The following is a 15,105-nucleotide window of genomic DNA, read 5'->3' on the forward strand; positions in this document are numbered from 1 at the left end:
ATAACATGAAGGATTGGCAGTACAGATAGAGATAGAGATCAACTTCAACATAAAACATTTCATCTCAGACGAGAAACGACTCTGTATGTTGAAAAAAGACACTAAAATACTCGCACATCACCCGGATTGCAAGTGCAAGTGCGTTCACTGGTTATGCATTCAAGTGTTTTGTCGTTTGCCGGGATTGGATTAATGGCTCTATCGGGAGATGTGTGTATTGTCACTTGGTTGCTTCTATTGTCATGGATGTGAGAAGGATAACAGATCAGCGAGCTTTGTTTGACCCTAATGGCCTATCACAAGGCGAGTCCAACTGAGAACGAGAGATGCCTCGAGGGAAGGGGGCAGTACTAGAGGCAGGTGTGACCCCTCTGGCTCTCCATTCAGGTCTGAACCCAGAGTTGGAGTGGAAAAGGTACATTTACGAGTGACATCTGACTCTGAGAAAGAGATAGCGTATCAGGACACTCATTAAAATGGAGCAGGCGGGCACACACACACACACACACACACACACACACACACACCCACTGCGAACGTATCAATGGGGCTATTTCACAATTCTTCTGGTTATTCTGCAGGTGCCCAGTAACGGCCAAATCGAATCTTTAACAAGGTATACACCATGAAATCGGCGGAAAGTTATCCGGTTTCAGCCTCTTAAATCTTCACCAGGGCTCATGGAGCATGTCGAACGGCTACACACAGCAAAACTCTGGTCATTTTGTCTTTTCTCGTCCCTCTCTTGCAGGTTCGAGTTCATGTGGCTGGCAGCTCGGTTTGTGTCTAGATTAGTGGTCTGGAAGCTCATTAGGGTGTAAACAGAGGAGGTGGAGAGCTCATATGAAACATCAAAAGAGAGCCTAACTACAGGGAAGAGAAAAGAGGGGGGGGGGGGTAGAAGATGGAGGTGAGGGAAATAAAGAATGGTATAAGAAATAGAGAAGGAGATCAATGTGAGCAAACCTCCGAGCATGATTATAATAAAATACACAAGGAGAAGGAGGATGATGATGATGATGATGATGATGTAAACCTGATTCCCAAGATATTTGCTGATTCATTGATCTTTATGAAACTGTAATAGTGCTTTTCAATGGGCAGTTAGGGGTTCTTAGGTTTCTAAAATGGGTTTTTAACGAAACCCTGTGTCAGTATTTCCCCAGAGGGACTAACTTTTTCCAAGACTACCTGGGTAGACATCACTTTTGACCAGCTTTCCAACACTTCCAAGATAAAAGCTGTACCATTTAGAAGGCAGCTGCTCTCTGTCCTGATTAATGTCTCGCTGGAATTGCTACCTTAACTACCTTTTTTTTTTTTAAGTTCTTTTTCTGAAACAAGAGGCAATTAATTTAAAGAATTTAAGATGGGATGACGGTTCCTAGCTGTTGTAACCTAAGTGATAACCGGAATTATAGTCCACGTGAAACACACACTCAAGTGACCTTAACAACCTCATAAGTCAATTTTATATATATATACAAATATATATATATGGAGGATGAACTCTGCCTTTCTCCAATATGGCAGAACCCATGTTAGAAATCTATGCTAAGTGCAATTACAGGTCGTTCTAGTCATGAGAAGTCTTTCCTTAGTAATTTACCAACACATCTGTGGGAAATGTTGATAGGCCTGACGGTTTTGTTTTGTTCCATGGGCATGCTGCCTTTGCATTGTCCAAATAAAAGACTTAATGGCTAGGGGCATGCTTGCTTTATAGTCATTGATTATGGTTGGTCTTGCTAGTTGCTAGCTACAGTACTTCCACGACTTGAATAACGCGTGTATCGATTATACCGAATGCACAAATTCACAAGTTTCTTTTTAACACACCCCTGATTGGACTGTGAACACCGTCTCTCATTCTATCGTATGTGAAGAGCAGGGGACGTGGCAGTATTTCTATGAAAACAGTAGCATGTGTGTTGAATATTAGAGTATATGGTATAACAGGTTATCGACACATGATAGAGGGATAAATGGTTTCAACTGAAACGCCATTCTAATCTCTCTTATGTAGACAGCTGTGTAACACACAGTTTTTCTCGGAACCTGCTTTTCTTTCCATCTCTGTTAGTGTGTGTGTGTGTGTGTGTGTGTGTGTGTGTGTGTGTGTGTCCTTGAACAAACTTATGCTCCAGTGTGGCCTCTTTGTTTTGATGGATAAGGGGCGAGTCTACTCTATTGTCTGTACGAGCTTGGACACACACACATACACATACACACACACACACACACACACACACACACACACACACACACACACACACACACAGTACATTATGTTATGAACTAGGGTTATGTGACTGTTGGAGTGTGTGAGTGTGTGTAAAATAGATGCCGAAGTCTGGATGTCTTTACAAGCAAAGAGACAGCAGGCTCAAGTCCATAGCACTGTTAATAGACTACTCACACTCACACACACACACACACACACACACACACACACAGTGTTTAGAACTTCTATCACTGCTTTTTAATTAAGTCTCTCTCTCTCTCTGTCTCTCTCGCTGTCTGTCTCTACCCCAAGTGAGAACAAATTGTTGCAGTAACGTGGTGTGTGTATCAGATGACAGTTTGCCACTCTTTGATGTTCAGAAGTGTGTGAGCATAGAGGTCCGGGTTCTCGAAATACAAGCACACAAAACACACGCGCACACACACCATTAAAGGATTAGTTTGGCAAAAAAAAAAAAAGATAAATTATTAATGTACGCATTTAACCATTTATCGTAAATGCAGTCGATCAGCCAAGGAATGTTTGAAGTCTGAAGTTTAGCTAGTAATGAAAAGCAGTCTCACCTAAAATCTCTCACACATCCAGTTCTTCAGTGACAACCAGTATCACTTTTTGTCTCAGGGCATGTTCACCACTGGCCCTCATTATAAAAAAAAATGACATCCTAGCACGTCAACATATCTTAAATATAGCCAAAACTACTAGCTAGTAGTTTCTTTTTATTAGAATACAATAAATCAAATGTAAGATTATTAAACCTATTTGTAGAATTTTTTTTTAAAACTCATTTTATGGTTTAAATGGTCTCTTAAAATATTTTAATTACATTTAAAAAAAATTTAAAAAATTAAAAATGAATTAAATTAAATTAAATTTGCCTTCTTTCTAGAAATAAATGCTAAAAATCAGCAAAATGATCTACCAATAGAAATATTTGACGCTTTAAATTAGTACAGAAATGATTAAAAATCGGTTTAATAATTATATATTGGCTTATAAAAGAAAAAACTATTTAAAAATTATTTATTTATTTTGCAGTGCTGTCCCTGCCTCCCAAAGTTTGAAAGTGCAACTTTCAGGTCTATCTGTGTTTTTTTTTGTTTTTTTTGTTTTTTTTTTAATGAAATATATGATATAAAAGGGACATTTCGTAGTCTAACGTTGTAATTTCAAGCAAGCGTATGAAGCGTTTGCAGAAAAGCTTTTGGCCGAGATAAATGTCCTGAGAATATCTACATTAGCTTCATCACTCCTGTGTAAAATTAAAGGAAAAAAAAAAACATCTTGAACTGATCAGTCTGTTCGTTTAATGATCTCAAATTTATGCAAAAAAAAAAAAGTGCATTCAATTACCACACATTTCAAACATGACAAAACTTGAAAAAAAAAAAATGCTCTTGGGGGAACACGGCTGCTGATAACACACCTTGGAAGAAAGACTGTGAGAGAAGGGACGTGTGTGCGGTGATGAAGGAGGACACATGCTTCTGGTCATCATTATGAGGGTTTGCAGCTGTGGTACACACACACACACACACACACACAGAGAGAGATTATGAGTTCACTCTGTGACATGGTAATTGGTCTGTAATGAACCGTGAAAACAAACCTAACCAAGCTAAGTAAGTTCATAATACAGGAGTTACTTGTTTTTAAAGACCCTTTTGTCTTCTTTGTGTGTGTTTGTGTCTCAGATTTCTGCTGCCTGCCCTTAACTGAAATGCACAGATAACGTAACAGAAACAGTAACTATCTCACACACACACACACACACACACACACACACACACGCACACACACATGTACATTCAGGAGTCAGTAAGATAGCATGTTCCCATCAGTGCTTGGGTCTCTGCCTGATACCGGAATACGTTTACATTACAAGTGGTTCAACCAAGACATGTTTGTGTTATAAAGTTTGTCTTTTAAGCTTTGCACTCTAGTTAATGTAGTGAACAAGTAACTGAAGCTTACTGTTAGAACTACTGGTCTAGCACGCCACAAACTGTAAACATGTCTAAATCATCACATGCATCCAAAGACATTATTCAGGTCTGTAACTCCGTTTCTCTATAACCGTTTCGACTCAAAAGTTGGCCATGCCATGGAGATCTGTGCTCATTCAGTCTCAAGAGCAGTAGTGAGATTGGATATTGATGTCGGGTGAGAAGGCTTGGTGTTCCCTTTCATCTCGAAGGTGTTCAGTAGGGTTGAGGTCAGGGCTCTGTGAAGGACACTCGAGTTCTTCCGCTCTAACCTTGGCAAACCATGTCTTCATGGAGCTCGCTTTGTGCACAGGGGTATTGTCATGCTGGAGCAGGTTTGGGCCTCATATAATGCTACATCCAAAGACAACCTATACAAGTGCATGCTTTCAGTTATGTAGCAACAATTTAGGGAAGAACCACATATGGGTCTGATGGTCAGGTGTCTATATACTATGTTGTAGTATATACGTAAGGCATAAATATGAAGTTTATGTGTAGGCCATTGCGGGGTAAAGATAATCTGACATTAAAAACTGGCCTTTTTTGACTTTGTTAGTTCATATCCATAGTCTGTGTTGGGCGCAATTCATTACCTAAAGCAAAACAAGTCAAACGACAAAGTCCTTTTGTTCCCCCCACAATATTCCATAATAGGAAGTGTATTATGCTCAGCCAAGGGCTCTTCTTCTCATGCTGAACATCCTTCCAGCACCCTTAGTACTGTTCGACTTTACAGTATCCAACTGTGGAAGAGTAATGAGTTATAATCCCACCATCTGATGTCACCCAGAAGAAGACGGGTTTCCTTTCGAGTCTGGTTCCTCCCAAGAGGTCTCATTTATCAAGCTGCATAATCATTCGCAGGAGCGTTTATACAAGAACTGCGGCATTCTTAAAAATCCAGTTAGATTGGAAAAAGCGTTCGCGTACGACGTTTTGCCCCCGAGTTCGTGTCAATTTACGTACAAGGAGACACGCTAATGTAAACATTGACTGATTGGCTATAATTAGCAATCAGCTACTGCGATGTTATGTACGGATTATGTGTTAACCTTTAAAACGCTCGTGGATTTCAACTGCACATGAATTTAGTGAACATTTTGTGAAAGCAATTCAAAACAAATTGTAAAAAAAATTAAGACAAATGAGCTTTTCTATTAAGACAATAATAATGTAATTTTAAAAGAATATAATATATATATGTATAAACTTTTAGGTCAGTAAGTTGCTGCAGTGGCTGAGCTGCATTACTGGAAGTTTTAGCGAATACATTTATATTTACATTTATTCATTTAGCAGACGTTTTTATCCAAAGCGACTTACAAATGAGGAAATACAAGCAAATACGAGAATACCACGTTTACGAGACGCTCTATTTGCCTTTTATGGAGTTTTGTGGCCGTCAGTACATATAAATCAACTGTGCCATGACCACGCTTGGTAATACCCTCAGGTGTATGAATGAAATCAGCAAAACTTTTGTAAATCTTTTGTAAATTACTAGTCAAATATTAACAACGTTACTAAAAGATTGATAAATAAGGTCCAAGGTTTCTTTCTCATGTCGTCCCAGGGAGTTTTTCCTCACCACTGTCGCCTCCGTCTTGTTCGTGATCCATTTTGGGGATCTAAATCTCCATCTACATGGTGTGAGTTTTAACTACATCACCATGCACGGACTGGAAAGGAAAAAAATAACGCTACCTAATATCATCATGTCATCCCCAGCCATCCTCAGGTGAAATCTTGTTTCACTTGGATGTGTGTCAGAAGATCTGTGGTAGTACAGAATGGCATTTGAACTTGCAACCTCATAATCACTGGGATAAGACCTTAATCACTGAGCTATCATGGCCACGGTCATGATGTCAGTCGCTCCCAGTGTGAAAGTTAGCGGATTAGCCCCTCACTGAGCTCAATATTAAGGCTTGTTTTCTCAGATGACATCACTGAACAAATTTCTCAACCGATCAGATTACCTCGTTACATCTTTGTCTCCCAGATCGCATGTGCATATGTGTGCTCCTCAGACAAATTGGCTAAAAAACCATCCGGAGATATTTATCTTGGGATTAACACTTCTCACCACGGCCAAGTTCGGTGACATGGGCGAAAAGCATTCAGGGTTTCTCCCTCATCACTTTGATCTGCATTTGATGGCAGATCTGCTGCAGTGTAGAAAGACAAGCTTGCTGGGTATGCTTTTAGATGGTGTGTGTGTGTGTGGGTGTGTTTATTTCACCCCTCCCCCTTTCTCTGCCGGTCATTCGTCTTCTCAGGAAACAAATACTCAATATGCATTCTTGTTTGTTCTTGTGTTCTCATGTACTTGCTTAAACACCATTTTTTACCACACAAGTTCCTTTCTCGTACTGAATGACGTGAATACCTTAAAGAGTCACACACACAATAATAACAAACAATGCTTTGACTTGCCACTGAGTTACACTCTATGGTGACAGCAGAGTAAGCCCTTTGTTATTTTTATTTTAACTAGTGCATTAAAATCTGATCTGAAGTCAGAAATAGGCAACGAAGCCATTGAATGGAATTCAAATTCAAAGGCGAATGTGGAGGTTTGTTCCAGCTTTTGGCAGGAGGAGGTCGCATTTAGCCAAGTTAGATAGCTAGCAAACCATCTTGTGGTAAAATTAGCTAGCTAGTAACAGCCTCCTGTTGTAAATAATTAGTTAGTCATTATCTTCTGTGGCTAGCTAGTAATAACCTCCTGTTGTATAAGTAGCTAGTTAGTGATAACCTCATGTGGCAAAATTAGCTAGTTAGTAATATCCACTTGTGGTGAAGCTAGTTAATGTAACTTCCTGTTGTTCCTGTAAAATTAGCTAGCTAATTAATAAGCTCCTATGGTAAAAAAAAAAAATTATTATTACTATCTAGCAATAACCTACTGTGGTAAAACGATCACAGTAACCTTGTGTGGTAAAGCTAGTTAGTATAATAACCCCCTGGGATAAAATTAACTAGCTACCAATAACCTTCTGTGCTAAATTAGCTAATTGAAGATTTTAGCTATTTAGCGCAAGTTCCCACAGGGTGCACTTTCTAGCTAACTACGTTACTTTTACGAGTATTCTTGGTATTGAGAAACAGCTGTTAACTGGCATTGGTGAAAAATGTGAGATTTTCTCTCTCACACGGTTCATCCCAGCTCATTTATTTAGAGGCTTTGTATGGGTGAAATGAATCACTATCTTCTTGACCACATGCTGAGTGAGTGAGAGAGAGAGAGTCTGCATTCCTGTTGGACCTGATCTTGAACTGGCGCCTCTGGATAAGCAGGCCTACTCAACCCTCCAAAGTTTCGTCTCTGTCGTAGACGGGACAGGAACGGCTTCTTAGCTACACTCGAATCTCCTCCGAGAAATCTAATTTGTAACCATCATCCCGGGTAACTCTTAATACCACATGTAGATGAGACGTTGAGATGTTAGCGTATAGCCAGCATGGGAAACTGTTAAGCAGACCACTTTTATAACAATTCCCTCAAGACTATGTGATTATTAAATGTGTAAGCACATCGTTATCTTATTTAACTGACATCTTGTGACTTATCTCGGAGAAGAAAAAAAGAAAAGAATTATTTAGTTCTTTCTAATGAATGTAAAGAAGCTAGCCTTTTGGCAACAGGAGTCAATTAAGTACGGATAAGTGCAAAAGATTGCGCACCCCATGGTTGCTGGGTGAAAAAGATAACGTCGTCTGTTCTTTTTAAAAAAAAAAAAAACATTTTCAATGCTGAAACAACGTGTGTTAACTGTCCTTAAGAAACAACAGACATTATAAATACTGAAAGATGTCCTGATGAACTCACAGAGCAAATGTGATCAATTTTATAACTTGGGGATTGCCTTAATAGGTAATGACACATTAAATCAGGCTAACTAGTTGATTCATGTGGGTTTTATTTATTTATTTATTTTATCTGTGTACCTGCCATTTTTTTTTAAATGCCTGCCTGCCTATTATTCTTAAGCTAATAGAAACTAAATATACATAAGCCATTGTTAGAACTCAGTCTGTTGTATGATTTATCTCCAAAAGAAACAAAAAACAACAAGGCAATATTAACACGCAAAATAGTTTGAATATAAGCTTTGCCATGACTAAAAGGATCTAAATAGAATTAAATGAGATTTCATTATAAAAGCAAAAAAAAAATGAGCTTGCATGTTATTCAAAAAAGTGTATTTATTACTTTACATGCCTTAACACACACTGTTTGACCATTTGTCTTTGTCTTGTGTTTGACCCTAATGATAATAATAATAAAAATAATGAACATCTGTGAAACCTAAAGCACTAAACGTCTTAATGATGTAAATCATTTTTTTCTTCTTCGTTATTTTTATCCTGAGGGTACACATACATTTGCACTGACCTGCATTAAATTACACAACGCTCTAGTGTAATTAAACCTAATTACCCAATTAGAGCAGACGGAGTCCAGCAGTTATTAAGCAATCGAAAATATCCAATCTCTAATCGTGTAATCCTCTGGCACTGGTATTTTATATTTCAGTCATTTAACCATTTACAGTGTGCATTGAAAAAAAAATTTGTAAAAAAAAACAAAACAAAAAGCATCTACTACTGTAGAGATAGGACAATTTTCATGCCTACTTTACCTTTATATTTCACTGATTTTTAACAACAAACTCTAAATGTAACGTGTACCAACAAGTGTCATTTCTTCTGTGATTTCATTACGAATGTGTTTGTGTGTAGAAGAGACCCAAAGTGACGTCTCAGCACTTTTGAAGAAAGCGAGTGCTTGCAGGACCTGATTTGAAGGGGGGGGGGGGGGGGGGGGGGGGGTGGATGCGAGAGGACGGTTAAAACAAATGACAAAAACCACCCCCCTTGTAAAAGTGCTGTTCTCCCTGGTTCCCATTTTCCATCGTATTTGAATGCATTCTATATGATATAAAATGTGTATTCGCAATAAACAATGTAAGCCAATGAAAGATGTCCGGCGTTAATACCACAGTAAATGTGTTATTAAACACAGCCTTAATATGCACTCATGCATATTTATATCACATTAATTAGGCTAACTATCCAATTCAGCTGGGGTTATTATTTTTTTTTATGACTGCCAGGAAAAATTACATGCTAGCCATTTAATTACATGCTAACCAGACAATTCCCCTAGTTTTCCTAAGCTATAAAAAAAAAAAAAAAAACGAAAGGAAGAATTTAATTAAGCCATACCCCGTTATTATAACTAACTTACTATCAACTCTGAACATTTTTTTAAATTTTATAATTCAACCACTGTATGCTTGTGGTTTAGAAATGTCTTCACATGTGCGTGTCTGATAAATAGCCTTCCCAACCAACATTCTTTAACTGAAACATTAACTGATATTTCTAAACACCCAACACACACACACACACACACACACACACACACACGACACATAGATGTCCTTTAAGACACAAAAGATTGCTTTGCTTCATAATATCTTTAATACAGTAGTTAGTTACAGAAAGATCAGCAAAAATAAAACATTTCATGAGCCCTACCTTATCTGGAGTGCACCACCACCCTGACCCCCTTCTCCCTTCCGTACCTCCCTCCCTTTCCAAGAGACATTTGTCAGCTGCCATCTGTCTGTCTGCCCCGCCGCCTCCTACCTCCCGTGTCTCTGACCACTCTTTAAACTATCTAATTAAGCTGCAACACCTTTACTTTAGTTACTTGCACCCCCCCCCCCCCCCCCCACACCCACCCTCTCACACACACATACATGCTTTGAAGCTTTCATCAGCAAACACACGAGCACAGCCAGGAAGAAGGGCTCATTATGCAAACTCATACATTTATATCTTCATTTTAAACAAGTGCTACTGATGCTAAACATGTTTTTGAAGTATGAAAATACTGTACAATTTGTAGTCTTAGATCAGTGTACTTACACACACACACACACACACACACACACAGAGACAGATTCACATACATGCCATCGATCACCTCGGTGGAGTTGAAATTTGAAGCAGGATGCAAAAATAGTTTCTCCTCATACAGTTCACATACACACACTCATACACTATTATTCATACAGTAGAATACACAACCCTGGGAGTATTATTTACACACTGTACACATAACAGACCACGGTCGGTCTTTCTGACAGAGACACAGAGAGAGCGTGTCAAAAGTCCTTTATCTTTTCAGTCAAAACAATGTTCATGTTTGAGGCCCAGCCTGGACGAGTCGAGCTACCAGAATGGACCAGCCGTCTGGTCGCTCCTCACTTCTCCCATCACCTCCACTTTTTATCCTTCCCCTCGTCTCCTTCTGCTCTCCTTCTCCTCACACTTTGGTGGCAAGCGAATGCAGCTCGGACTTCTGGGTCTGCGCGCTGAGGGTGGATGAGGCAGAGCTGACGTGACCGTGCACAACCTTCTTCAGGCTGAGCAGGCAGAGGCAGCGCGAGCGGAAACGCAGGTCGAAGAAGGCATAGAGGAACGGGTTGAGGCAGCTGTTGATGTACGCCAGGCAGGTGGCATACGGGTGCGCCAGCAGCAGGAAGTGCAGGAAACCACAGGACGTCGGAGCCAGCCCCAGGTATGACAGCGCGTCCATGCTCTTCAGCACATGGAAAGGCGTCCAGCAGAGGGCGAACACCACCACCAGAGTGGTGATGATCTTCAGGAGGCGCCGCTTCTTCTGGTCCTCTTTGCGCAGGTGGCCAAAGTGGCGCGCCACCGTGCAGCCAATCAAGCAGTAGCACACAGTCATGGCCATAAAGGGGAGCAAGAAGCCAAGAGCTGAGGATGACAAGCTCAAACCGGCGATCCAGAGTGACTCGTGGCGCTGATTCAGGGTCACCAGGCTGAAGTCCATGGCACAGGTAGTGCGGTTGCTGATCGCATCATCCACCGTGGTACGGAAGAGCAGAGTAGGCGCAGCGAGAGTCCCGGAAAGCAGCCAAATGGCGCCGAGCGATACCATCACGGTGCCTCGGGATCGAAGACGGTTGCTGCTTAGTGAGTGCACAATGGCCAGGTAGCGATCAAAGCTCAAGCAGGTGAGGCAAAAGACACTGGCATACATGTTCACCAGCACCACGTAGCTGCTGATCTTGCAAAGCGCCACGCCGAAAGGCCAGTGGTACCCGAGTGCCGTGTATGCAGCCCACAGTGGCAGGGTCACCACAAAGGTCAGGTCGGCCAAAGCCAGGTTGCCGATGTAGACGTCTGCAGCACGGCGCTTGGACTTGGCCGAACGCCACATGGTGAAGATGACCATCCCGTTCCCGGACAGACCAAGGATGAAGATGAGCATGTAGAGGACAGGGATGAGCGAGTAGGACGGCTCCCACTCGGAGTAGTCGCACGCCGTCTCGTTGTCTTCATAATAATCGTAGCTGTCAGCGTATTCCGTGGGTTCCATTAGTTAAAGGTGAAGGGGTCCGGGTTCTACAAAGTTGTTAAAAAAAAGTCCTGTTTGAAGAAGTCTTCCTTTAGCGTTAGTCCAGGTGTGCTTTTAAAGCTGCAGAACCAAAAGTTGCTGGACTGCAAAAGGGCAACTTGTTGGCTTTCCTCAGTGAACAGAAGTCTCTCTGTGAAGTTCTGCACCATACACACATGGGCAGAAGGAGAGAGAGTGAGAGCGAGAGAGGGAGAGAGCAAGAGAGAGAGTGTGTGTTTAAGTGAAGGGGGGAGAGCCACCCAGCCTATTTAACCTCCGTCCCCTCCTCATCCCTCCATCTCCGCCCCTCAGACCCCCCTGTTTTTCTAAAGCACAGCCCCCTATATCCCAGTAACCCACCCCCGAGCCTCTGAATCTCAGCCAGCGTGGAGTGGGTCAACATAGCAGGAATTAACCCTTGTTTTTCTTCTTAATGAAAAAGTAATGGCCCGTGCGTCTCTCGAAGTCAGGCTTGAAATGAGGACTGACCAAAGATCCCTGGGACTCTTTAATATTCGCTGAACCACTTGATTGCACTCTAACTATTTTAGGTATCACTCAGGCTTGGATTAAGCTGTCAAGATGCTCACAAGAGAGTGTTTTTATTACGTTTGGTAATTTAAACTAGGCAGATGATGACAGAATGAATGATCTCGTGTATAAACGAGAGAAATGCATCAATGACGAATCAATAACCAAACAACTAAATTAATAAATGTAGCAGTTACTCCGAGACTCTTCTAAAGCACGCCTGGACAGGTTTGACTTCATTTGAATGTAAAAGGTTTTGGTGGTCCCTGCTCATTTCCTATATTGGCTTTTAACCTTCACTTACACACTTCAGACTAACCGGATTCATAGAACATATTCACATGATTGTCATTTATTCCATACAACACATATTTTTGCATATACATTCTCCTTTTCACTTCTCCACTATATTAAAATTGTAAACTTGGTATCTTGGAAAACAGTAAGTTAAATAGTATACCTTCTTAATGAACAGTACACTAAAACAGTAAACTATCTTACGAAACACAACGCATACTTTCATACTAAACAGTAGGCCTATATATAAATAATATCAACCCACACTCACATGACATTACATACTGGGACGTTATCTAGCCTACTGTTTAGTACAGTAGTAAGCACGTAACCATGGAAACCCGTGAGGACACGACCGTTCACTCAGCTTTTTGTTTTAACATGGGTTTTTTTCCCCTGATCTTAACAGTGTTGTTAAAAAATAAATAAATAAATAAGTTCAGGTCTAAATGTTAGGATCACATGTGAACGCTATACCAGGGATTAATTAGCATTAGAAAGTGAGACACAAAGTTATACCGTCACCTCAGAGTTAAACTAAAGGAAACGACACATTGGAGTTAAAAGGTGTCGTTGATGGAATGTTGTTCACGTGCCACACCCAAGGAGAGAAATAAAAGGGGAACAGAATATGCAGAAACCAATCAGCTGTGTATATTAAAGGTTTTAGCTTAGTGAGTGCTATCTGTCTATCTATCTATCTATCTATCCATCTCCAATCCATTTAGATTTCAATTTCCCCAGGTGGAGGCCATGGTTATCTATCTATCTATCTATCTATCTATCTCTCATTCAATTTCCCCAGGTGAAGGCCATCGTGATTTATCTGTCTGTCTGTCTGTATGTCTGTCTCACTCAAATTCCCCAGGTGAAGCCCGTCGTGATCAATCGATCGGTCTGTCTGTCTGTCTGTCTGTCTTGGTGGGGTTTGTGTTTATTTATGTATTTGTCCGTTCTCCCTTGCTTAATTAAATTCTACTTTTAAAAAAGCAGCTCTCTATTTACAACTATTTGTTTTCTCTTTCCTGTTTATTTTATTAGCCTTTTAATAATGTGCTATTTATTTATTTATTTGATTGTGTTTGATTATATTTTGCACATGCCATGTTTAGCTATTTTATCAAAGGCATTTCATTTCAATTACTCACTTGAATTTTGAATGTTATTAACATAATTGTTAGCCATTTTTGTAAACTATTTACTCACTCCTTCTCATTTCTTTTTTTTTATTGTTACACTAATATTTACCTATTCAGTTATGTGCCATTTTTATTTCTTCATATACTTCTTTGTTTACTGGTTTTATTTCATTTTATTATTCCCCTGCAACGCCTACAGCGATCATCTATAACCTAGTGTTACATCTGTAATCACTCGAGAGCTCATTACAGTCCCATACGGGTGATGAGATCATCTTTAGATCATCTAAACCCAATCCTGATCCTCTCTGATCCTCTTCATGTGGTTCATGTGGCCTCTTTTTCTACTGGCATTTCCATGGGAAGTGCCTTACCATAACACTTCATGGCATTACAAATTAGGGTGTCAGTTACAATAAACATGATATTCACTAACTAACTAACCAAAGAAATACATGGAAATATACAGTAATTCAGCTAGAAATTCGTATTTTACGTTAGCCCGAGCCGTGTAACCGGAAACAGTCAGTACGAGTTTACTGAGAGGAAAACAACAACGCCGTTTATTGTAACTTTAAAACCCTGGCTGGGAATTTCTGAAACCGTGACCCCACATTTAGCTCTATGTTTCTAACGACGAGTCTGATAAACTTACATAATCTTTATTTAAACAAGGATCAGGTTTCCAGCTGCACAATTACAGCTAAAAAAAAAACCCCAAAACCGATTCCTTATTAAAATCAGACCAGACCTGAAATGAGTGACTGAGCCTCAATGTAGAGACAAATGAAAAAAAAAATCCACTACAGTGTGCACCTATACACACAGCTAAAAACCTATGAACAGAGAGATCATAAATTTACTGCAGCAAAGTCATTAAACATGAAATATATATATATATATATATACAACCTTATATATTACTGCCAAAAAAAATCTTCAGATATAACTGGGAAAAGCTCATCATTATGAACTTAGGGAAGTTCAGACCTTTTGGCATTTTTTAAAGCTCAACTTAAGACTTACATTTTTAAATTTGCATTTGACTGCTGACGTCTACTTTTATTATTATTATTATTATTACTAACTGTCATAATTTTTTTTTTCTGTGTACTGCTTATTTTGTGTACAGCGCTTTGAGAAGCTGCTTTTAAAGGCGCTCTACAAAATAAAGTTTATTATTATTATTATTATTATTATAATTAGGCACATGTAGATAAACATACAGTATATTTCTCTTACAATTGCTACTAACATATAGCGAGTGTTTAATGGAACAAGTGCACTTGCTCTTAATAAAGTACTCATTTATACTTTCATTGCAATCTGAGAGTGAATGAAGAAGTCCTTACAAAGATATTTTGGGAATTGATGGATCACTTGTTTAAAAAGTAAAAACCTTTTTGCGAGTGTAATTGATTGTAAATCGTACAGTTTGAATGTGGACTTCCAGAATTTAATTGT

General features: G+C 39.7%; 1 protein-coding gene across 1 annotated transcript; it reads right to left on the reverse strand.

The window, feature by feature from the left end:
• Positions 1-9,996: 9,996 nt before the first annotated feature.
• Positions 9,997-13,181, reverse strand: aplnra (apelin receptor a). Its single transcript, XM_053624137.1, has one exon. It carries the CDS (start codon positions 11,654-11,656, stop codon positions 10,574-10,576), a length of 1,083 nt encoding a protein of 360 aa, XP_053480112.1. The 5' UTR covers positions 11,657-13,181; the 3' UTR covers positions 9,997-10,573.
• Positions 13,182-15,105: the final 1,924 nt, after the last annotated feature.

Source organism: Ictalurus furcatus, chromosome 5, assembly GCF_023375685.1.
Source record: "Ictalurus furcatus strain D&B chromosome 5, Billie_1.0, whole genome shotgun sequence".
Classification (NCBI taxonomy): domain Eukaryota; kingdom Metazoa; phylum Chordata; class Actinopteri; order Siluriformes; family Ictaluridae; genus Ictalurus; species Ictalurus furcatus.